At 53.3% G+C, this 23,867-nt stretch overlaps 9 protein-coding genes across 9 annotated transcripts; 5 read left to right on the plus strand and 4 right to left on the minus strand.

Moving 5' to 3' along the window:
• Positions 1-282: 282 nt before the first annotated feature.
• Positions 283-969, plus strand: AYO21_02478 (hypothetical protein; the record flags this gene model as incomplete). Its single annotated transcript, XM_022652456.1, has 1 exon — positions 283-969. The coding sequence occupies one exon, from the start codon at positions 283-285 to the stop codon at positions 967-969; it is 687 nt and encodes a 228-aa protein (XP_022515144.1).
• A 693-nt stretch (positions 970-1,662) lies between these two features.
• On the minus strand, positions 1,663-6,122 carry AYO21_02479 (hypothetical protein; the record flags this gene model as incomplete). Its single annotated transcript, XM_022652457.1, has 11 exons — positions 1,663-2,504; positions 2,568-3,068; positions 4,683-4,770; positions 4,825-4,929; positions 5,021-5,092; positions 5,152-5,399; positions 5,455-5,494; positions 5,563-5,643; positions 5,709-5,844; positions 5,900-5,967; positions 6,036-6,122. The coding sequence occupies 11 exons, from the start codon at positions 6,120-6,122 to the stop codon at positions 1,663-1,665; spliced, it is 2,268 nt and encodes a 755-aa protein (XP_022515145.1).
• Positions 6,123-6,643: 521 nt separating this feature from the next.
• On the plus strand, positions 6,644-7,143 carry AYO21_02480 (hypothetical protein; the record flags this gene model as incomplete). The annotated part of the gene is made up of 2 exons (XM_022652458.1): positions 6,644-6,757; positions 6,838-7,143. The coding sequence occupies 2 exons, from the start codon at positions 6,644-6,646 to the stop codon at positions 7,141-7,143; spliced, it is 420 nt and encodes a 139-aa protein (XP_022515146.1).
• A 599-nt stretch (positions 7,144-7,742) lies between these two features.
• Positions 7,743-9,578, minus strand: AYO21_02481 (hypothetical protein; the record flags this gene model as incomplete). Its single annotated transcript, XM_022652459.1, has 5 exons — positions 7,743-8,467; positions 8,559-8,813; positions 8,871-9,113; positions 9,201-9,294; positions 9,354-9,578. 5 exons carry the CDS (start codon positions 9,576-9,578, stop codon positions 7,743-7,745), a joined length of 1,542 nt encoding a protein of 513 aa, XP_022515147.1.
• Positions 9,579-10,357: 779 nt separating this feature from the next.
• Positions 10,358-12,178, plus strand: AYO21_02482 (hypothetical protein; the record flags this gene model as incomplete). Its single annotated transcript, XM_022652460.1, has 2 exons — positions 10,358-10,657; positions 10,748-12,178. 2 exons carry the CDS (start codon positions 10,358-10,360, stop codon positions 12,176-12,178), a joined length of 1,731 nt encoding a protein of 576 aa, XP_022515148.1.
• Positions 12,179-12,452: 274 nt separating this feature from the next.
• Positions 12,453-14,986, minus strand: AYO21_02483 (hypothetical protein; the record flags this gene model as incomplete). The annotated part of the gene is made up of 2 exons (XM_022652461.1): positions 12,453-13,919; positions 13,982-14,986. The coding sequence occupies 2 exons, from the start codon at positions 14,984-14,986 to the stop codon at positions 12,453-12,455; spliced, it is 2,472 nt and encodes an 823-aa protein (XP_022515149.1).
• Positions 14,987-16,306: 1,320 nt separating this feature from the next.
• Positions 16,307-17,559, plus strand: AYO21_02484 (hypothetical protein; the record flags this gene model as incomplete). Its single annotated transcript, XM_022652462.1, has 2 exons — positions 16,307-16,323; positions 16,380-17,559. The coding sequence occupies 2 exons, from the start codon at positions 16,307-16,309 to the stop codon at positions 17,557-17,559; spliced, it is 1,197 nt and encodes a 398-aa protein (XP_022515150.1).
• A 540-nt stretch (positions 17,560-18,099) lies between these two features.
• AYO21_02485 (hypothetical protein) lies at positions 18,100-19,355 on the minus strand (the record flags this gene model as incomplete). The annotated part of the gene is made up of 2 exons (XM_022652463.1): positions 18,100-18,931; positions 18,994-19,355. The coding sequence occupies 2 exons, from the start codon at positions 19,353-19,355 to the stop codon at positions 18,100-18,102; spliced, it is 1,194 nt and encodes a 397-aa protein (XP_022515151.1).
• Positions 19,356-20,011: 656 nt separating this feature from the next.
• AYO21_02486 (hypothetical protein) lies at positions 20,012-21,423 on the plus strand (the record flags this gene model as incomplete). The annotated part of the gene is made up of 4 exons (XM_022652464.1): positions 20,012-20,519; positions 20,584-21,061; positions 21,109-21,188; positions 21,272-21,423. The coding sequence occupies 4 exons, from the start codon at positions 20,012-20,014 to the stop codon at positions 21,421-21,423; spliced, it is 1,218 nt and encodes a 405-aa protein (XP_022515152.1).
• Positions 21,424-23,867: the final 2,444 nt, after the last annotated feature.

Here is a 23,867-nt window from a genome sequence, read left to right on the forward strand (position 1 = left end):
ACACAATCAGAACAGAACAGCTCACATCACATCACATCATATCACAGTAAGTATCTGAAACACCGTCTCCAATCCACATTCTGCTCAGATGTACACGACACTGTCTCCCATCCACCCTGCCTGAAGCCTCACCCAAATCTCAACCCCCATCTGTGTGCCCCTTTTTTCCTCATTTCCATTGACCAAGACCTCTCGCTCAGTCACTTACTCTCGACTCACGCAGTCAATCGGTCCACCAACCCTTTCTCCTCGACACAAAACCGCAAACCGCGAACCGCAAAAATGTGCTACCGCCAACCAATCGAGTGGAAATGCCCCGACTGCGGCAAGAAGGCGCGCGAAAACTCGCTGGCGCACACCCATTGCCCCAACAGCGGCGCGTGTCAGAAGATCCAGCTCAAGCTGCGGCCCCAGATGAGGTTCACGCGTCGCCCGTGCGCAAAGTGTGAGCCTGAACTTCCAATGCGGATGCGGCGCGTCAGGAACAAGATCTCTCGTGGCGGAAACGTGGCGCAGGTCCTGGTGATGATGGATCCGTTTGATGGGGATGATGAGATGGGAGTCTTGACTGCCAATGCCACTGCCAATGGTCCAGAGCAGAAGCAGAAGTGCAACGAGGTCAAAGACAAAGTCTCAACGGTGCATGATGAGAAGTTGGTTTCCAAGACACACCACGCCGAGCAGCACACCGAAACAGCAGCACCTCAACACAAACAGGAAGAGCACGGAGTCGAGCATTGCGCCACTGCTACAATTCATCTTGGAGATGCAGTCATCGCAGGAAGCGAACGGAAGCTCGTCGTGTCATCCGTTGGTCGTGAGCGTCAGCGTGAGCACCGAGCACTCGAGTTCCGTCCCCGCCACTGCAACAAGATCTGCCGCCCTCGCCACGCCGTGCAGGAGCACCATGGTCTCCCACTCTCCGCACCATCCGCCGCCGTCCTCGACAACTGGTTCAGGATCGTTTGAGACCTGACCCGACTTGATAGATCATTGGGGGATCTAGATACATTGCATTGGCCAGACAGAGAGAAAGACCGGCAGACAGACAGATAAACAGACAGGTCATGAAAGCACCATGACAGATGGAAGGAGGGAGATAATCATCGCATCATTGAATACTCGATCGGGTGGATGGGGCCATTGGAAAATGTGTTTTACCGGAACAAAAGTTAGTGACAGAGCTGGATTGTCGAGAGAGACAGATGGAAGAATTCCAGCCTGGCCGGCTGGCTGGAGGTGGTCTCCCAGCATCTAAGAAGAATTTTTCTCACTTGGGTGGTGCAGGCTTGGTCACTGTGGACATGAGCCAGCTTCGAGGATAGAAACAAAGAACAAAAGGCGCGGTGCGGTTGGTATAAAGAGAGTGAGAGAGAGAAATAGAGCCTAACTTCAAACAAATGCTTCATTCAAATGCGAGCGAAAGGGGCGGAGTGAATTTCTCGGCATCTCGGCTTACATAATATTTTTCCCTATGCATATTGATTCCATCCAATCCATCAACGTCATTAGACTCTGCGTTTCAGCCTCATGTCCAAGCCACAACTTCCTTTGTAACCCCATATCTGACCATTACCTCTTTCTGTGGGAGAAATATTTCAGTCCCAGCTTAATTAAAAGGAGGACCCTGTCACCAGCCAGAACCTTTGACTTGCTGATTCGTTACCCGCCCATACTGACGTCCAGGGAAACGACATCGTCACTGGTCGTGAGTGAGGGATTCGACGGAAGACCAGTGACTCTAGAGAACCTCAAGCTGCTGTGAGAACTCATCTGATCTGACGGGGCGGTCTGTTGGGTTGCAGTTGAAGCGGCAGTTTTGGGTCTAGGCCCAGACGCCGTGAGCCAAAACCTGCGATAATCTGAGCTGTTGGAGGAGGTGCAGGATTGCGCCAGCGTCAATGAACCAGAATTCAGCAAAAATCTTTCCGATCCAGGTGAACGAGGAAATTCAGGCCATGCTGACGCTGTTTGCGGTGGAGGATGCCGGGGCTCTTCAGTCTCTGGCACCACGGTGGCGGGCAAGGGTAGAAGACCAGCGACCCTCAGACCAATTCGTTTGAGAGTGTTGTTGGGGATCAAACATGGCATGAATTGCCTCACATCGGACGTAGGGAAAAAATGTGCAACGACTGACTGGATTGTCCTCTTGTAGAATGCCGGGCTTTCCTCAATCTTTTGCCTCATGAGCCGAATCGCCTGGTGAAACAAAAACGAGGGAAGCGGCGTTGACGGCCACCACATAGTCTCCAAGGCCTCCACAAAGATTTCGGTCCACAACATGAATGGAAGAATGGCAACAGCGAGACCTTTCAAGTCACAGGGAAAGCCTTGATGATTTTCGCTCTCTGTGTGGTCCGGTCCAATGGAAAAGTTGGTCCTGTTGACTACACATTGCTCAAGAACTAAGCATGCCAGTACTTCAGCGTAACGGTATCCCTGGAGGACAGATAGCTGCTTGGAAGCCCATGGCAAATGTCGATCAAGCTGGTCCTGGGTTTCGTCTATATACGAGGACACCTTGTCCAGTGCGGTGTTTAGGCACCTGCGCGTGACATCGCACTTACAGAGGTGATCCATGATGGAGCCTTTCCAGGAATTCATGCAATAGTCTGGTGCCACTCCACACTCTTTGCCGAGATGATCCCGGCTCAGGACCAAGGCAGAAACTGCCCAATAAGCCTGTTCCTCGAACGACTCCAGAGGTTCAATGGTCTGGTCTCTGCCTCGCATGCAGACATGTTGACTTCGGGCGCGTTCGAGGTATTTCCAGGTTGTTGTGCCAGCCATAGACTGTCGGCCATAGCGAGAAAGGAGCATGCCCCGGACATCTCCAAGCATTGCTCGGGAAATTTGCATCTGAAGGGTCGTTTGGGCTAATCTCACGCAATTTATCGCACTGTGAACTACCTGTGGGTAAGTGGCGTTGGGCTTTCCATCATTTTCTCGAAAGTGGTAGTAAACGAGGAGATAAAGGTCGAATGCCTCAGTATATGCTCCGAGGAGAGAAAATACGGTTGCAATGGTGTTCATCTTGGCGCCACGCTCTGTTTCGTCCTTATTCTCCGCTATGATGGTCGAGTACAACTCGAACGCGATTCTTCTCAATCGATACATGCAGGGCATTGATGTGGAGGTCTTTACCTTGCTACACCGAGCTGAAAGACTCTGTCTTCCACATTCCATACCTTCAGTATCTGGGTTCATGGACACGGGCTGGATTTGTATATTCTCAATTGCGTACTCTCCAGGTACGTCCGTGCAATCGCAGTGTTCCTGTTCGCGATCGGCCGTGAATATATCCTCAAAGTGTAACTCGGAACAATTTGAAGAGTGGAATGTGATTTTCAGGCACCTCAAGCCGTGAGATTCTTCCAATCCTGACTCAGATCCCCGTATATCTGGGCAAGGGAGGTTACACATCAACGTAGTGCTGTTGTGCTGTGGTGGTGGTGCCGTGGAAGCTGATGTTACGTCCCTATTCGGGACTTCCCTGGCCGATGTGAAATCTTTCTTCTTATAAAAACAGATATCATGTTCCTTCAAGAGCCCGTCAAGTTGTGCGAGAGAGACAGGTCTCCCAATCAAAGCCTGAACCTCAAGTTGCATCTCGGTTCGAGTGGATCCTGTCTCTTGCAAAAGCCGCAATCTCGGCCCAAGCATGAGCCTATCCGCCTTGGACAGTCTTGCATTGTAACGTGAAGTAATTGGGTCCTCGCTGATGAACTTCGAGTAGGGCTGATTACATAGGGATAAGTGAGCCATAGTTGACCGATGTAGAAATCAATGACCATAGATCTCCAGACTGTTCGACTGTCTGGTGAGTACGTCCCACTCAGTAGAGCAAGATCAGAAAGTGGTGAGAAGAAAATGGTTCGAAGAGGCCTTGATGAAGCAATTTGAAGTGCCAGCGCGTGCCGAGAAGCTTCGACTGGGACCCAATTGCAGGAATCATGAATTCCAGATCCAGACTAGCGTTGGATCTGTGGAATACAATTGGCCAATAAGAAGCAGACCCCTGGTGACACCGTCGGCGCCTCTTTCCTACTTCCGAGCGCCTTCCCCAGACTGGCAAACACGACGAGACAATGCCATGTCAAGGGGCTTTGAATGATCATATTAACCCAGGAAAAGGATAGCATCGGGCACCTCATGGCTATGGTTGAATCACAGGACCAAGACAGCGATGGCGATTATGCGAGGGACTGTGACTAGGCGAAAGCGCACCGAATCAGGGCTGAAGATTTTGATCCACAAGGATTCATTTGAGAAGGAACCGTCCAATCTGCTTGCTTGTAGCCATTTTTCATTGGCATGCTCTGGCTTTGCACCTTCCGTGACAGACTGTCAAATGACGCTTTCTTTCCTGCCACTAGAGAGCACACACACTTCTTCGACAGCCCCTGCTGAACTTCGCGCGGATTTGGAGTCAAGCATGAACTCATTGATATCCTCCAGATGGCAGCCTGGCTCTGCAGGGTTGTAGAGCTACAGACTATCCATTTCGATGTCTCACATGTTTCATTCATGAGACAACCAACATTGGTCCCTGTTGGTCGTGTTCATCGCGTGCTGCCAGCAGAAGAAGACTTTGTCAACAAGTCAGAAAGCAATTCCTACACCGGTGCTGTTAGATAAATCTCCCGAAACGCCGCTGTCGAATGCCCACAGTCACTGCTTACCTCCATCGACAATCAGGGCTTGGCCGGTGATGTTGCGCGAACCCGGTCCGGCCAGGAAGCTCACCAAGGCGGCGATATCGTCAGGGACCTATTGATAGTCAGCAGACCGTGGATGAACAAGATGATCGAGGATCAGATGCACCGAGGGTCTCTTCAGCGCGCATCGAGCTTCGACTGATCTCGCAAACGCTTCACCCTTAGCGAGTCCCTGTTCTTTGCCCATGACTTCATCAATCTGCTCCCACATCTATCAACAATTCAACGTCAGAGCTGGGGTTATGTGATTCATGAAGAAGGTGGAGGACCAAGACTCACTGGGGTGTCCACTGGGCCGGGACAATAGGCTTTGGGTCAACATCAGCGAGAAACGTTCCAGCGGAGAAGACGAGACGTGAATCCAAACCATTGACCTATGATGGTCGGTCAGCCAAGGTCGAGTCGGACAGATACCTATGCTGACGACTCTTACATTGATATCATATTCCGCCAAGTCGTAGGCCATACTCTGAGTCAATCCACGCACGGCCCATTTACTGGCTGCATACGGGGTTGAACCGTGTGACTGTTGAAAATGACGGTTGAGTACATCAGAGACACTGTCACGAGAGCCGGAATTGCCGCATTTCTTTGTAGTTCTTTTACTCACCGGCCGATGGGCCGCTAGGGAAGCGGCGCCGATAATCCGGCCCCCTGTGCCTTGTGCAATCATTTGTCGGGCTGGCTTAATCGTTAGACGACGATAGGGATGACAGGATCAGAGATGAAGCTATACCGGCTTCCCGATAGCAGATAAATGTTCCTTTCACATTGACCTAGTCGGTTTGGGAGATTCCATCTAGCGCGGGTTTCTTTCAGACAGGGCAGGATTAGTTATGCTCACGTTGAGAATGAGACTGAAGTCATCCAAGTCAGTGTCCATCATTGACTTGGGGATGATGATCCCGGCGTTGGCAACCATGGTCTAGGGTGAAATGAACGACTCAGCAACCGAGAATATGATGTTTGTGGGGCGTGACCTGTACAGACCGTAAGGGGTCCCAGAGAGTCGACCGTCTCTTTCACCATCTGTCGGACTTGACTTTCATTGGTGATATCGGTGACGAAGCAGAGACATTTTCGCCCTGGAGCCCACCAGCGATCAACCACGAGCTCGAAGATGATGCTGAGAGTGCCATATAGATTGGCCTGACCCTCAGATCGTCAGGGTTTGGGTTTACACACCTTTCTGCTCGATCTCTTCCCGGACCTTTTCGAGAAGCGGAGCTTGCTTTTCGAGGTCATTGATCTGCCACAGAGTAAGTCAGTTTGCATCTTTTTGGAAACTATTCGGCCGCCACTGGGGGAAGACAGAACCGCAACGTCCATGCCATCCTCGGCAAGTCGGAGAGCAATGGCCCTCCCAATCCCCCTCGAAGCGCCGGTGACAATAGCGACGGGCATGATTTACTCGCAGACAAGGGGCGGTCTAGTCAAAGCAAGCAGCAATAGGGGTCCAACCGAACCGGAATCGTGCCTACCTTTTCACCAGCAGTAGTGAGGATGACCTCTGGCTGCTGAAATAATGTTCTTGATGTTTGCACCACTGAGGTCTGGACTTCTGATGGTGGAGACTAGGTTTGTTGTATTCAGCCGCGGGGGCACAAATCAACGAATCGGAACTATACGAACTGTGCGAGTGCAGAAAAGTCCCGTTTTGCCGTGGACCGTCTGGGTAATTATTACTTCGGTTCCTTCATCGGTCAGTCCAACCGACGAGTATCGATGGATTTGCACCACGGCAGGGCCGCTGCCCCTCGGAGGGGCCGATGGTGATTCTCTAAAGGCTGAGCCAGCGTCAACATCGCCGCGTCTTTACATATTCCTTTCCTCGCCATGTCAAACTTGTCTTTCAACAATTCATCAGGTGTTCAAACGGTCGTCTCCGAGTCCTCGGCAGCGGCAGTCTGATAAACCACCAGAAAATGTCGGATATCAATGAACAGCAGACCCCATCTGGAGACAAGCTGGAACTCGGGCGACAGATGGTGCGGAAGTTTGCGGGGGACAAGCATGTGGACGCCGTCGCAGCTACCATGGTCCGTTTAAAAAATTCTGTTCTTCCCACCAACGCCTGAAAAAGAATTGCTGCTAATCTCGGATGGTGATTGTCACACAGAAAAAGGACCACTTCTCCAAAGTCAGCGAGGAGTTCATCTCGGAAGTGTGTTGGTCTGGCTACGCGAGACCGGGGCTCGACTTCAAAGAGCGCGCCTTGATGAACATCGCCATGTTGACGGCGTTGGGGAGAGCTCCCGAGTTGCGCATCCACATCCGCTGCGCCGTCTACAATGGTTTCACCGAGGAAAAGGTCGCCGAGGCTTGTCGACATGCCATGGTCTACTGCGGCGTTCCTGCTGGCCGAGATGCTCTCATCATGCGAGCGAGGTTTGACGAGCTGAGGAAGCGGGCGACTATCCGATAAAAAGGGACAAGCCAACAAGGGGTGATGATCTAGTTTTTTGGGGGGGGGGGGGGGCATGATATCAAGTCATTATGTTGAGTCGAAACGACTGAGTGCGAGTCACCGTTATTGAAACTGCTGCTGTTCTCCTTGACAACAAAAGATTGTAAAGATTCGGCCCAGATTCATCGTTCTCAAACGTGAACCTGGACTTTATTTCAAGACCCTACTGCTGCGACACGCTTGCTACGCAAAGCCCATCGAATTCAGCGGCCATAGACGACGGCTTATCACCAAGTTAGTTAGGAAAGGCGATCCGCGGAGCGTGGAAAGAACAATTAATTATTTCAGTGTGACCGTTGTACTCGTTCAACCAAAGAGCAGACGAGACAAAAGAGAGTTTTCTTCATCAATGATGATATATTGCTGCAGGAAAGATCACAACCGTCGGCGTAAATCAAGCCTAGTTTCATCCTCGGTCTGCCTTCAGAAGCCCTGACATTTTCAGCCTGGCCGATGCCACCCACCATCGAGCCCTATGTCCACTACACCCAGCATTCCACACCTCTCCCCATGTTGGAAAATGGCATCTTTCAACGGACGAGCCTCGTCAGAGTCACTCAGAGCGGATATCTCCAGTCCGGGTGATAATCACAGAGGGTCTCAAAATCGCCAATGTCGTCGGGAAGCGGCGGTGCGGTCCCGTCGAGGCGCGCCTGGGCCGCGCGGTCACGCTTGCGGTTCTCGGTTCTCAGCCAAAAATACAGAATGGCCGTCGAGGCGAAGGCGACGGCAAAGATACCCAGCAAGATACCGTTGCCTTTGTAGAACTTGGGTGGGGTGTCGAAGACCTGGGTGGACATGATGATGAAGCTGTTGATGAAGACCTGCTGGATCCCGTAAACCGTGCTCCTCTTGGTGTAGCCGCCGTGAATCGTGCTAATCCAGGCGACGGCGATGGGGTTGCCCGAGTATGTGCCCGCAGCGACAAAACAGGTGCCCACGATGGACACGGTCGCACTGTTCGAGGCCAAGATGATGATGACACCGGCGAGGCAGCAACCGAGACAGGCCGCCATGGCGATGCCCCGCTGTTGGTAGCGGTCGGACAGCCAGCACGACACGGGCATCGACACCACTGCAAAGCTGTAGGGAATAATGGTGTAGAGCTGGGATGTGAGCCGGTCGAAACCAAACGCATTGATGAAGGTCGGCAGGAAGACGGCGAATGCAGCCGCGCTCAGCCCGACAGCCGAGAGCATCAGAGAACCTAGATATGTCTTTGGATCTGTGACCGCCATCCAAATCTGGCGAGGCACCACCTTTTCGCCGGCTGTGTTCTGGCCTATGAGATGTTCGGGTCAGCCGCTTGTCATCAGGGCAGAACAGAGGCGCCCACGAAGGGGTTGAAAATAAAAAATGAAGCAAGAACTTACTGGCCCGGATTCGCGCCAGGAGAAGTTCATTCTCGGAGCGTTCGAACAAGAAATGTCCGTCTTCAACCACCTTGTCTGGATAGCCGGGCAAGATAATCATGATGGCGAGCCCAACAGCGATGGTGGGAGCACCCTCAACGATAAACAACCATTTCCAAGAGGCAATGCCGCGGGCATCGCCAATGTTCTTCTGGACACCGTATGCGATCAGTCCCCCGGCGAAACTGGCGATGCTGGTCGACCAGTAGATCAAACCTGCCCCGACGAGTTTCAGCGGATTGGTCGAATTTTCGAACTCAACAGTTCACTTACAACCTCTCAGCGCCAATTCGTCATGCTTGTACCACATGCTAATATACAAGAACGACAGAGGCACGATGGCCTCTCCAAAACCCAGAAGCAGACGAAGGCCGATTAGGTCGGCGAAGTTTCGCGACACCGAGAACAGAGCGGCGACGAGGCCGAACATGGTGATGGAACCGCCGAGGACCCAGCGAGGGGCGAGAATCTTCATCAGGAGGGCCCCAGGCGTCTGAAGGACGAGAAAGCCAATGTCTAGGAAAAGGGGGCGGAGGCAGCCGAGTTAGTCTTTCATCTGGATTTTCTTCGAATATGTCCGGACCAGGCATCATCCTGACTCACAAGTCACCATGAGGATCTGAAAATACTGGTGGTCGCTCAGTTTGAGGTCCTTCTGAATTCCCATGAGGCGTGCATTGCCGATATTGCTTCGATCCTTTGACAAAAGTCAGACCCAGGTACACGAACAAGGGGAGGATGGCATCGAGTCAATACCAAAACACCCATCATGTAGCCGAGACCGAGAAGAGGAAGAATGGTCAGATCCTGTTTGCGGACGAGTTTTCTCTCGGCCTTCCGGTTGATAGAGGGAGCAGTCTCATCGACGGTGCCGTCGTCGAGTTTGCCGATCGCTCGATAAGGGTCGGGCTGGACATTCTCTTCATACACTTCCGAAGACAATTTCTCTTTCTCGACTACCATCTCGTGGGCGGCGGGCATCTTTTCACTGCTGAGCGGAGGGAGGAGGAGCGTTGACGTGGTCTACCAGATGTACGGGATCTGATCGTCAAGAAGGAGCAGACATGCGTCTTTTTTTATACGTTGACTGCTGGTAACTCTCAAATATTCCACATCTTCCTCCATCGAGTCACCTTCTCCCCAAAAGCGGAGAGAATCTGGGGCAGCCAGACCGGGGTTTGTCAACCATGCACGATGAAAATTCCATGTTGGAACCAAGGGTCCACAGCCTTCCGCGGGCCGAATTTGAAGTTTAATGGGAGCCGCCCACATCGACTATTATCCGGGGATGAATGGCGGTGGGGATGACCCGCTATTGACCCACTATGGCTAGCTTCTTTCTCGGTCCAAGTCCCGGTCGAGGAGACTTGCACGACTTGGGTTTCTGGTGTCTGGGGGTCTATCCCCACGGATGAGTGCCAGAAAACCCGAGGGCCCAGGGCGAGCATTCAATGGCAAGAATAATCAGGACGTGTTGGAGCCCTACTAGATATCGTCGTGAGCGATCTGATTGACTGATTGACTACCATAGTGTCCCGAGGATATTTGGACTCACAAGCATCGCAGCAAAAGTCGAGACAATTTTCCAGGCCTTCCAGCCAAAATTTTGTTTATCAAACAATTAACAACTCTGTCATGGCGGATGCTCTCTGGTCGAAAGCACAGGATTTGTACAGCATACTTGGATCCTCAAAACAGGGACCTTCCCCCACATATACGAACAGTCGGACTACTCCTCAGCCACGGCCGAGCCTCTTGATATGGGGGATCACGGCGTCAACGGAACTTATGGCAGCAACGGCGACAGCCATTCCAGTGTCGACGCTACCGAGTCTTTGATCGGTGAGCTGCCGGCATGGACACCCCGCAGAAAGATCAAGGTCATCACCGTCGGAGCGGGCTTCTCAGGCCTCATGTTCGCCCACAAGCTGCAGCACCAATACCCAGAAGTGGGACAGATGGTTGATCACAGCATCTTTGAAGCGAGACACGACGTCGGGGGAACATGGCTGGTCAATACATATCCCGGTGTCCAGTGCGACGTGCCGGCCCATATATACGTGTGTGATTGCCCGTCTGTCTCCTCCGTTTTGAGATGGGCGTATCCCAATGATTGCTGACCATGCATCTCCCTACCCGTCCACCTCTAGGCATTCCCATTCGACCCCAAGCCGGATTGGGACAATTTCTATGCCTCAGGCGCCGAGATCGAAGCATACATCCGCGCCACCGTCAAGAAATGGAACCTGGATCGCGACGTGAGGCTCAACCACCGCGTCACCGAAGCCATCTGGCAGCAGGAAACGGGCCGGTGGAAAGTGACAGTGGAGAAACCCGGCGGCGAAACCTCGACAGAATACGCCGACGTCCTGGTGTCAGGTCAAGGTGTGCTCAACAAGTGGCGGTGGCCCGACATCCCCGGACTGGAGCGGTTCCAAGGTTTCAAGTGCCATTCAGCCGCGTGGGATGCTGACTACGACTATTCCAACAAGAGGATCGCCGTCATTGGCAACGGCTCCTCGGGAGTCCAGATAGTGCCCCAGTTGGCCAAACTCCCCGGGACCCAGATCACGGCTGTTCAACGGAGTGCCAACTACGTCTACATGCCCCTGCCGCCGTCAACACTGCTGGGCAGGGAGGGAGATAACCGAGCCAACCCGCCCTTTACCGAAGAGGACAAGGAACGCTTCAGGAAAGACCCGGTCTTTCACCGTGCGTACCGCCGCAAGATCGTCCACCACATCAACAGCGCGTTCAGGATGTACATCAAGGGCTCGGCCGCGAACCAGGCCGCGACCGAGATGGCCCGCAACCAGATGGCCACCAAGCTCCAGCACGACCCCGAGCTGTGTGCCAAGCTGATCCCGTCGTGGCCCTTGGGGTGCAAGCGCATCACGCCGGCCGACGGGTTTCTCGAGTCCCTTCTTCGTCCCAACGTCGACCTGGTCAGCAGCCCCGTGACTGCTGTGACGGAGGACTCGATCGTGACCGCGGACGGGCGAGCCTTCCAGGTGGACGTGATTGTGTGCGCCACGGGATTCGACGTCTCGTTCCGGCCGCAGTGGCGCATGATCGGCCGCGACGGTGTCGACCTGGGCCAGCAGTGGGCCGGGGACGGTGTGCGGTCGTATCTCTCCGTCGCGGCCAAGGACATGCCGAACTTCTTCATGTTTCTCGGCCCCAACGCCGTCATCGCCCACGGCTCGCTGCTGGAAGCCATCAACTGGACCGGCGACTACATCACCCGGTGGATCCGGAAGATGGCCACCGAAGACATCAAGGCCGTCGTCCCCAAGGGCGCCTGCGTCGACGACCTGGTCCGCTACGGCGACCGCGTCCACGAAACCCTCGTCTGGTCCGCGGGCTGTTCGAGTTGGTTCAAGCGCAACACGGTCGACGGGAGGGTCACGGCGGCCTTTGGTGGAAGCGCCTTGCTCTTCAAGCGCTTGATCTCCGAGATCCGAGCCGAAGATTTCGACATCGAGTACCGAGACCCCAACCGGTGGTCTTTCTTGGGCAGTGGCTTTACCGACTATGAGCTGGACCCCGGGAACTGCTTGTCATGGTACATTGAACGCTAGGCTTGGCCCTTTGGAGCAAAAGCGTGGGACAGGTAGACTTGGACTAGTTAATGTTGTCTCGACTGGAGGAAAACATGAGGGATATTCTATAGAGTCCTAGATACATATATACATATATATATATACCTTTGGGGAATGATTATAGGGGGTTAAATAGCGCGAGTTGAAGAGCCTTCGGCCGAACAATCCTCCCGTGACGGGTCATTGTATTGCCCATTTGGTAACCCTTCCAGTCATATATACATGCCTAGGTAGTGACATAGACCAGAGCACTTCACGTACCCGGCGAGGGCTGCGCCATGTCCCAAGCCCGGGGCATGCTTACCCACATGTCGGTCAAGTCGGAGAAGTCCAGGTTGAACAGGTCGTCGTCCGGTAGTCTGAAGGCTGGTCCGGCCAATACCGTGTCTTCGTAGTCGGGAAACCCAACCCCCAACCTCTGACGCGTTTCTGCCTCCAAGTCGTAATGGTTGGGTCTGTTCCAGTCTCGAGTGGTAGGAGAAGCTTCGCGGGCGGCGGCACCGGTCGACTTTGTGGTGGTGTTGGACGCCGTGGCGACGACCGTGGCGACGTGCTGCGTCGGATTCGGCATCCTTCTCCCCAACGAGCCACCACCCGTCCCCGCGGCTGACGCCCTGGGTGGCAGCATCTGTCGCCGCTTGAAGAGACGGCTGACGTGGGATGCGGCAAAGGTCAAGAACCCGATCGCCCACTCGGCGGCGACGTTGATTTCCACGAGTTCCCTCAGCGCGAGCTTGCATTCCTCAAACCGTCGAGCCCCTTCCCTGCGGACCTCGGCGCTCGGAGACTGCAAATCAAAGACGTGACTCCAGCTGACGGTGAGGATGCACGAGATGCAAGTCCCAGGCAGCCGGCGCACCAGGTCGACCTGGTACATGTCCATGACGATCTTGTTGAGATTCGCGGCGGCCGCGCGCATTGATTTTTGGGACGCTCGCGTCTGGTTGGGGTGGGCCCCTAGGCTGCTGGCGCCGTCCGCCAGGGCCCGCGGCCGGTGGAGGCAGAATTGCGCTACGAGATACAGCATCGCCAGGAGGGCACGGTGGATGATGACCGCTTGCTCCGTGGAAGAGGCCGTCATCGGAACGGGAGACTGGTGCAGTAGATGGTCCGGCACCTGATCGCGCCACTTCTGCAACTCCTGTTCGCACATCTCGAGCTTTTCGAGACCGTTCTCGATAGGGAGGGTTTGACTCGACGCCTCGTCCACGGGATTGTTGTCCTGTTTGGGGTAAAGAATGCCAACGTGACCGATGGGATTTTCCGCGTAGAACAGGTCCACGATGACGCTCAGGATCCGGCAGAGCTTGGTCGAAGCAATGCATATCGAACTAAGCTTTGTTCCCATTTGATCGACATGGCTCAGCGGCCGATTCGCATCCAAGGACCCGTCAGATCCCTGCAGGTCCTCCAAGGTGAGTGGAGCCACGACGAAGTCGTTGGACCGGATTCTGGGTGCCCGATTACACCCCAGAGAAGTGATGGCATCGCGAATCAGACAGCACCACCAGATGCGTCGCCGGAGCCGCCGGACAGGGGCGGGCAGACCTTCACTGTGGGCATCTCGGTGCAGACCAATGGATTTCGCCACGGCCAGCGCTACGCTGCACCAGTAGTAGCCGTCTTTTTGTTCAGTGGGCGTCACCCACCAGGTGGTAAGAAGAGTGAGGGATTGAACGATGGCGAGGCGATCACGCTCGTAGTTGAAGTCGTACAGTAACTATACCCCTCATAAGTAACTTTCCGAGTACCAAGGGCAGAGGGAGGATGAGGCACACAAACCTTCGTCTTGTTGTAGTATGCTCGTCGCATCGCATCGCGGGTGAGGAACCCAGCACGCCGTACCAGCTTCACATCGGCCCAGGCGGTGGCGGAGAACATGATGGCCTGCAGCAGCAGCAGGCTGATGGTTCCATGTCGCGCCGGGTTTCTGATGCTGGCCTGGAACGAATCCCGGTCGACGAGGGGGAGGGAGTCGTGGACGAGTTCAAAGTAGTTCTTGAGCAAGTCACTTTGCAGTTCGGGATCCGGCAACGTCAAGGCACCCTTCCGGCGTAGATAGACCAAATCTTCAAAGGGACAGTCCGACGAAAATGGCCGGACGTAGGGTGGAAGTTCTTGATCAACATCATCATCATCATTCGACGTGGCTGTTGCATATAACGGGTCCACAGGGGCATTTAAGCGAGGAAGTGTCGTGTTGTTACTCGGCGATATGGGAGACGTCAGACTCTGCGTGGCTGCTCCATACCAGTCGAAATGGCGATCTGGGGCGACAGTCTCCTGAGCCTCCCACGATTCGAAGGGTGAGTTGCTATCAAGAGCGTCGCAAGGTTGTTGTACCGCCAAAGAGACGTGAGACTCGTTGGCCTGAGGAGCAGCCTTGATCGGGAGCCAGGATCCGGACCAGGAGTTCGCTGGCTCTTGCTCGGGCTCGGGCTCAGGCTCGGGCAAGGGCTCCGGCACTGGCTCGCTTGGTTCGACCGATTGATGAGGACCGGTGTGGGAGGTGACCCAGGAAGCCACTGATCGGGTTTGGCCTTTAGGTCTGCCTCGCGGTCGCCGTCGGGGTATGACACACTCGACCCGATCCAGGACGCAGTTGTAGCATGGTTTGACGCCATCTGCGCTGCACCTCACTTTGCGGAAGCGACAGTAATTGCAGGCCACACTCGCGCGATGTTTTCTCATTGAAGACCGGTCGTGGATTCTTTGGGCATCCAGGTCACCAAGTGAGGTCGCTGGTGCTTCCGGGCCAGGGAAGCCGTTCGCTTCATCGTCTTCCATCTCGTTGTCGTCGTGTTCGTCGTTGTGTCTGGGAAAGGGGGGGAAGCATTCACGGATGGGAAGGTGGTGGTCAACATTAACACAAATGGGCTTACGACCACGAGGTACATGGGGAGGATTTCCCAAGCCATCCGCCCGAGTGGAAGTAAGAAGCAAGTTTGATACGGCGAGAAAAGGGACCGCCACCCCCGCTCCCTACTTCCCTCCACCGTCCTCCCCTGGGGGTTCCCACGCTTTAGAACTTGGTCTTAGGGTCCCAGTGGAGTTGCCAGCATGTGGCTGGAGAGGGAGACAACCAACGGTTGGAGGGGACCGAGTAACGCTACTAATTCGTGGTGTGCTATCCTTCCAGCTCGAGGTTGTCTTCGCAGTACACTACGACTCTTGAAAGGAACCTCGAATCGGATCATTTGTTTGTCCAAGTGGTAACTTAAGGTTGATTCTTCGGACCTCGGATAAATGCCCAGGGAGATTTATCAACCACTCACTGGGGGCCAGGGCGGAGAAGGGCTGCTTGGCACATTGGTAAGAATCCTGTCTCATCCGAGTAACTGTTTTGTCAGGGTATTCATGGTCATGGAGTTAAGGAGTTACCAAATGGACAGAGCCAAGTTTGCCAGTGTCGGGGCTTTGACTTGCTCCCGCTTAGAGCCTCGTCTTTCATCTTCCACCGAACGAAGACGAAGTCACCAACTGTCACCCCACTGAGACTTGTGTGCTTCCCAGTTGCTTGTTGTTAATGATTTTCACCGTCAGTATCGAACCCGCCCTCTCTTTTGCTGACATAAGAGATATTAGCTGGTGCCGCTATACCTAATCAGTAACGGTCTACTTTCTAATCTGAGCATGACTCAGCGACGATCCGTGTCACACTATTCCCAATACCCTGTGAATACCAGAAAAGCAGACTAGTACCTAGGTAATAAACTACCTAAACGCTGTGGTTAGCAGCCTGCCGGCCTGCCTAATTTGAGGATATGTGGATGCTCCATTTTCAATCATATGCTGGATCGGTGTATGCTGTGATGCTGAGAGATTGGGCGCCATATGAGGAGGCTACTCTATCATCGCCTTTGGTACTCTGTAATTCCCATATCGGGTTGGTCAAGGACACAATTTCCCGAAAGGGCATATAAGGCAACTGTTTACTCAAACAGTTCCTCTGTCCAGCCACACTTGAGGCCCCTCAGCGCCACTTCAGACGTGGATGAGGGGTCAACCACCGCGAAACCCTTTCCTCTGCAAGCTGGACGAACAATTTCCATGTTCTTAGACGACTGGTGATTTCTGCAGATTTCGAATCTTGGACCGATGGAATCCATGGATAAGTTCACACTGTATTTACTTCCTTACACGACTTAGGAGCGTTGACTGAGTGCTTACTCGTGCCTAGGTTATTACTCAGTAACTGCGTCACGATCCGCGCGGGAGAAGACGATAGCAAATTCACCGTTCACGAAGCCCTTCTTTCAAAGTCTGGCTCGCCGTCGCTTCAGAAACTAGTGGAGCCAGGCTGGAAGGAATCATCAGAAGGATGCATTGACTGGAGGCACACAAGTTCCCAGACCGTTGAACGGGTCCTGACTTGGCTTTATCTTCGTGACTACCATAGCCCAGATCCTGTACCTCGAGAAATTGGAATAGAGCCAGATGAGACACCCAGCCGAAGACATGTTTCAGAAGCAGGAGTGGACAGTCAACCAGGGACACAGACGGGTGAAGGCATTGACGAAACGGAAGTCGAGTTCAACGATCCGCCACTTGACGTAGCGGACGAGCCAGCGCCAGAGCCAGTGGCAGAAGTCCTTGATCCAGCGGACGAGCCAGAGCCAGTGGCAGATGTCGTTCTGGAAGAGCCACAGCCTGAAGTGGAACCTGCAGAACCTGCAGAACCCGACCTTCTCGAAGCCGAGAATTCAGAACTCCAAAACGCGATATTCGAGTCATGTAGCATTCGTCCATTGACTCCACTGGGCAAGTGTATTGGAGTCCCGCCCGTTACGACTGCACATAAAACTGCCGCTGGAAGGTTTGAGGGTCTGGAATTTCCTCACAAGTATTTCTCCTATGGGGAACCATTGCTCGCCCATTTGGAAGTATACAGTTTCGCAAAGTATCACCTGCTCTCTGAGCTGCAGGAACTCGCCCTCCAGCGATCAATCGTCACGCTGAGGAAAATGGATTGCACGGTGGAGCTTGCCGAGCAGGAAGTCTCAAAAGCCGTTGAATTCGTCTATGCCAATATTCCCGCCGATCGAGGCAACGAAGAACCTATGAGGAAGCTCTTGTCGCAGTTTGCAGCTATGAATTACACCTCCCTCTTGCACGGCAGCTTCGAGGCGCTTATTGCTCGTGGCGGTGATTTCGCACTTGATCTAGCACGAAAACTATCGCGTCGCCTTCTTGCGCACGGAGTCTCAGATGAATTGGTGCAAGACGAGCTAGAAGATCGCATACAAAATCTCGAGGCCCAGCTGCAGGAGCGCGATCGAGAAATCCGGAAACTGAATGAAAGTCTAAACGAGGTATTAGTATGGGGCCGTGGTATCAGCAAGAAAGGAAAGCGGCGCTGAAGGGGCTGCTTCAATGGCATCTATGACTGTATGACTTTGTTTCTTTTCTTTCGGTACCGTTATCTACGAGGGTAGCTCTCGTCCGTTCATTGTCATCCTCTCTACCTCTTCTCCAAATATACTGCTTCCAAGACTTCATCTTTTACAACTGTGCATGACTGTGCATGAGTCGGCAATCAGACCCAGCGCGGGCCTTTCGATACCGCATCGTACGAACAAGTAGTCTTTACAACTATCTTACCAACCTTCGTAAAACTGGAGCTCGTGAGCGATGTTGATCATTGGGTAGAAGATTAGGGCAATCCATTTTACATGTTTGGCTAGAGATGTCCCACGTATTCCTTAGCTTCTTAAGCTTCTTACAGAAGAAAGCGGCAGGGCGGTTTCGGGAACGACTGTCTCTATTTTCGTCCATCACCTTGCACAAGCGGTCGAACGGATTCGGGCTCATGGACTGGAAACAAATCCAAGCCTCCAACATTTTCAAGTATTCATATAATGCTTCGACCGCGTGTCCTGTGTCCCCTCAAGGTGGCGCATTTATTCGCCTGCCGCATTAAACGCGCTTCCACCGCTTTGCGCATCAACTGCGACCTTGAAATCTCTCACAAAGTCCCAAAGCATCTTGCTCTTCCATCCCTTCCGTTTCCATTGGTTAGCTTTGAGGGGAAAGAGTTCTGCGTACCGCTCTACAGCCTTGGAATGGGCATAGATGAACAAGACGTTGTCGTCTGCGTCGGCCTCTTGGGCCTTGACGATCGTCCGGACTGTCTCCTCTGCATCGTAACAGAATTCCGGATTCGGTATGAAGAAGGGCTCGAACTCGGCTCGAGACCGACTTTTGTTGAGTCGCGCGAGCTCCGAGCCCGGGCAGATCCAGGGCGAGACTTGATCTGGAAACTCCACGTGGATTTCTTTCGGCAGGCTGAGGTGCCTGGACGGACGGATCTCCCCGCCGTGGTGACAAAGGTCGCCGCCGCAAAAGATAAACGTGTCCGGATCCGAGGTCGTCCGCACCAAGCCTGCAAGGTGCCCGACCGTGTGGCCCGGCGCGTCGAGGAGATAGAATGAACCATCGCCGAAAAAGTCCATTGCCTTGAACTGTCCGATCTGAAGTGGAGGACCCTCGTCGAAGTTGATCTCCCTGGTCTCGCGGCCTCTGTCGAAGTGGAACCGACAATGATTAGCCCAATGTGACCATGAGAATGCCAGGAAGGGAAGAAACACGGACGCAAAATCACTTCCCCGGACAGGAGAATCTTTGATCGTCGGATACCCGGGATAGAATGTCTGCTTGAAACCGGGCCCAACGACAAGCTCTGTCGACCCAGGGAAGGTGGAAGGATCTCCGATGTGATCGAAATGCCAGTGGCTAAGAGAACGGATCAGGCACAGCCGGACATGTTGAAGGCTCTCCTGGAGGCACGAACTCACCTCCAAACAATCGAATTGATCCGAGCAGGATCAATCTGGTTCTCCTTGAGAATGTCCGCTACGTGTTTCTCGGAGCGAATCTCCCACGCCGGGTTTCTCAGTTGGTCCTGGTTAAAGGGCGAGAAGTCGAGAAAGTTGGGTGGCACCCCGAGGTCGAAGAGTGCCTTTTTTCCCGTCGTCGGGCTCTCGATGAGAAAGGACCACGTGGGGATATCTGGCATGTATTGCATGCCTTGGAGAGGTGGGTGTAACAAGAAACTTGCCGGCAATCTAATGATCCTTGAAGTGCAGTCGATGATGCGTACGTCTGCCACAGCACCAGATGGCGCGTTGAAGATCTTGCTTACCCCTGACGAGGCCATAACTTTGTTTGCTTAAAAGACAGACTTAGCAAAGCACGATTTTCCGGATGATCATTCGACGTCCAGGCTGTAGGGAGAAGCGCAGAGGCTGTAACCTCGTTTTCCACTTGCGAGCCTCCGCAATTTACCGCAGAGAGAGATGTAAGATGGTAAAGAAATGGGAGCGACAGAGGTCTCTGCTAGCCGGACGAAAAGATATAGATTCGAGATTGTGTGGGCCATCTCGGGCTGCCCTTGAGAGGCCCAAAACCATCTAGCGTTGTTAGGCATGCGGCATACGATAACAAATAAAGGTTCAGAATATTATATCGCCGAGGTCATTAATCGAGCTTCCGGGCCAAGGAATAAGGAGAGTTTTCTGAATGGCCATACAAAGAACATGTCTCGTTACCCGTCTCCATTGTCCAGTGTCAGACTTTCCTGAATTCATCCCCCATGCATCTCCGAGGCGAGGGAATTCCGCTTCTTCACTTGCTATATCGTCGAGATTGACTTCGACTCGCCACCGTTGATCTAGTCTCTGTTTCTCAAAACGAGACTGGATTTTCCGTAGCCGTGAGATTTGGAGTATCGTTTCTACTCGAGCACACAGGAGCAAGAGATTGACTCGGAAAAGACAAAGAAAAAGAAGAAAACCTGGTACATTGATTGCTCTGATGTTGTCACAGACCGTCTACCGCGTAACCTCGCAGACAGGCATTGATGGTCTAGAGTCCTTTCAAGAACCCGTGCCAACAGCTGGCAAGCATGAAATCCTGGTCAAAGTGCTAAGTGTGGCTTTGAACTTCCGAGACATCGCCATCATCAACGGCACATATCCGGTGGCGGTCAAGGAGAATGTCGTCCCCTGCTCGGACATGGCTGGTGAGGTGGTACAAGTTGGTGAGGGGGTGGTGAGTTTCACCGAGGGCGAATTGGTCACGGCACCCGTGAGCCTCGACACAGTGTATGGACCAGTCAGGGACGGTGCCAGCTCTCTCGGTGGCACAGAGGATGGCGTCCTTCGCCAATACTTGACGCTGCCGGCGAGCTCAGCCATCAGGCTGCCCAAGTCCAACCTGGGGCCCAATGAATGGGCAGCCACGGTGACCACTGGCTATACCGTGTGGAACGCCTTCTACGGTTCCACGCCTCTCAGGCCCGGCGACACGGTCCTGGCGTTGGGTAAGCGGATAGGCCACGCAAGTCCAAGAAGGGGGCTCTCGGCCCGCTAACATATGTACAATAGGCACAGGAGGCGTCTCCGTCCTCGCCGTTATCATCGCCAAAGCCGCTGGGGCAACGACGATAATAACCTCATCGAGTGACGACAAGTTGGAGCAGGTCAAGAAGCTCTTCCAGGTCGATCACACCATCAATTACAAGACGCACCCAGCATGGGCCGAGGAGGCGATGACACTTACAAACGGTCACGGTGTGGATCATGTCATCGAAGTAGGCGGCGTCGGGACCATCGAACAAAGTATCGCCGCGGTGACGAACGGCGGCACCGTCTCGGTGATCGGCTTTCTGGCCTCGCTCCCGGACGACAGGATGCCCAACGTGACGCTGCAAATTCTACTCAAAGGCGCGAAGCTTCGCGGCGTCTTGGGGGGCTCCAAGATGCAACTAGAGGAAGCCATTCGTTTCATTGCGGCGCGAAACTTGCCGGTCCCCGTCGACAAGGTATTCCCATTCACTAAAGAGGGTATTTTAGCGGCCATCAAGTATGTAGAATCCGGTCAGCATATAGGCAAAGTATGCATCAGGATAGACTAGAAGTCCAGATGAAGCGGGATAAAGTTATTTTGATGTTCTCCCCACGGACCGAATCCCAGTTCCACTTCACTGTAGGTGAGCCATGACAACAACGCCTGTCAATATCCATTAAATACCCCCTTTCGAAGCTCAGTAGTAATATAAAATTTACTTGTCAGAGATGTTTCCTACTGCACCTGAACGATCGGAAGTGCGGGGCAAAGAAGTTCCGAGGTTCGAGTATTTGGATCTAGCCCGAATAGGAAAGAGCGCGTCGCGGGTCGCGATTTCAATTTCCACGCCAACTGCGTTCAACACCCAGTCGAATTGATCTTGTTACCATCGTTCTCTATGATCAGGGATATAGCTTTGAGCCCCTCCTATTCCTTCCGCATGACTCCCAAAATACCTTTCTTGAAGCCAACCTCCGTATATTCCATGCCCATTCGAACAACGTCACAGAGCCAACCTCCAGTCCCAATCGCTTCTTCCACTACCCTCTCGCCCCCCTCGCGGGCACTCTATACAGTTCAATCTCCCCCGAGTTTCCCGATACAAGTCGAGCTCTTGGAGCCGGTGTCACCTTTCTTCCAACCGCTCGAGCCTCCTGGCATGGTCTCAAGAGCAGCCGGATTGATTCTGGGTGACAATGTGGATGCGTGTCGGAACGTAACCCTAAGATGTTTGTCGGTTCAAGTGTCGCGGTCCAGTTGTCGTGCCTCTGAGTAGCTACACTTGCACGCCTCCTGCTTACTATTTGCTCCGGCGAAGAATGGCAGGCCGGATTGAGTGCGGTCAAAAGAGAACAGGACGTTCAGAGCCCTCCTGAGAGGGCGGTGAAAGACGGTTTCGCCATGCGTCACGGTGGTAAGAGTCCCTGAGGGACCGCGCGTCGGTATTCCAACGCTGAACATTATACGTGATCATATATGGGATGTTTTGGTGTGCATGGGCGTGAGACAAGGACCAAGAGAGAGCGGAGATGTCGAGTTGTGGAAATCAGCGCATGAGGTCTATGCCTAGAGCACAAAGGTTCTTTGGCCTACACACAAGATTGCTGGGAATTCTTGTTAGATCTGATGAGATCCACTGGCCGGAATCCGGGCTTTATGCTGCCTGGATGCCAGGTCTCGAGGTGACTTCAAGGAGATTCCGAATCAGCCTGTCTTTCAATTCGGCACTTTGTTTGTTCCAGATGGGCATGACCTGCGCAAGATTTCCACAACCGACAAACTCAGCATTGCTGCCACTCCTTTCCAACTCTGTTCTTGTTCTCGCCGCGCTTTATCTTGCGTCAGCTCTGTCGCCAAGCGCGCATCGAAGCAACCGCTACCTGATGTGTACTTCTGTTGAAGATCCCCGATCAACCGCGTTAATCTTCCACATCATGTTCAGCATGGTGAGATGGAGAGCGCCGATTCAGTGGGCCCTTGATTCTCCGGAATCTCTGGGTCCATGATGAACCCCGCTTTCGGGCGAGAAGAGGACGATTTTTGAAGATGTTGTTTGTGCGTCCTGGCCTGAGATACGGCAAATGTCCTTCGATGAGTCTTGTCAAGAGACAGAGAAGAGAAAACTAAAATCTTGTCTTCGAGGTTACTGTATCACATATGAGAGAGGCATTTATTTCCTGTTTTAACAGGGCTTGGATGTTGCGCCTGGGCTGGAGTCTGTGCACCGCGTGAGAAAGAGCGTGGGATAAATCGTGGGCCACAAGATGTACTTGGGGGGATGATGGCGAAGATGTATAGTGAGAGCTCGACTCTGCATCCTCAGACATAGTCTCTCTGGCTCTCGCACAAAAGCCTTCACCAAGCAACCTGCATCTTGTCGTCAAGTCTCCATTCGCACATGGATCCACGGTCCGATATTGTCGCAACAAGTCTCGGAAGTCTAGCCGACTGGGTTTCAGATGAGTCCTGCAACGCCATCAACATATCCAAGCAAGAAAGTCCTGCAGTGTATCGGAAGCATCAGACTTGGAAGGGAAGGGATCGTTAAGATGAGCAGGACTATCGAGTATGCAGACGGGACCTCTCTCGAGTGGGGATCAAAGCTTTGGCTTGTCTGTTCTGAATACTTGCTGTTTGTCACACGGTTCCAACTTGTTCCTAATCTGAGTGGAGATCTCTGTTTGGCGTCCCGCTGTTGGTGGCCATGATGGATCAATCTTGCTCGGCGACAAGGACGATTTTCGGTGAACTTGACGTGACGGATCACATGTGGGAACTGGTGTACTCGCTTCAATGATCGCAGATGGCATGTCGGTACAGATGCTTATGACGCTTCCAGAGGCGACATTTCCGCTGTCCCTGGATGCTGGCATGGTTCTTGGACAGCGGGACTTGCTTTTTATAAGTCTACCATTCCCTCTTTGGCGTCCGAAAGCTAATAAAGAACAGGTATGGCCGCCAGAGACACTGGGCAGTACGCGGTCTCGACCCAAACCTGATTGTCCGCTATAAACATACAAAGGCTCTTAAGACCCGTTGAAAACCGCAAGGACCATCAGGCCGAAGGTAACGATCATTGTCACAACGACTGCGACAGTGCCGTTGGGGACGATTCTCCTGTTCGGGCGCTTTGCCGTCTCATCGAGAGACTTTTACACTTAATCATCGAGAATGCTTGTGCTCCAACGCTTATGGGATCACACAATACCTATCGAGTAACAATTCCTCTGGGGAATACAATAACATGCGGGCTGAGAGCCTGCAATGTTGTCGTGTTCGATATTTTTGGCCCTAACTCAAGGATCCGAAGCTCATCTTCCAC

This window comes from Fonsecaea monophora (genome assembly GCF_001642475.1).
Source record: "Fonsecaea monophora strain CBS 269.37 chromosome Unknown Scaff11, whole genome shotgun sequence".
Taxonomy (NCBI): Eukaryota; Fungi; Ascomycota; class Eurotiomycetes; order Chaetothyriales; family Herpotrichiellaceae; genus Fonsecaea; species Fonsecaea monophora.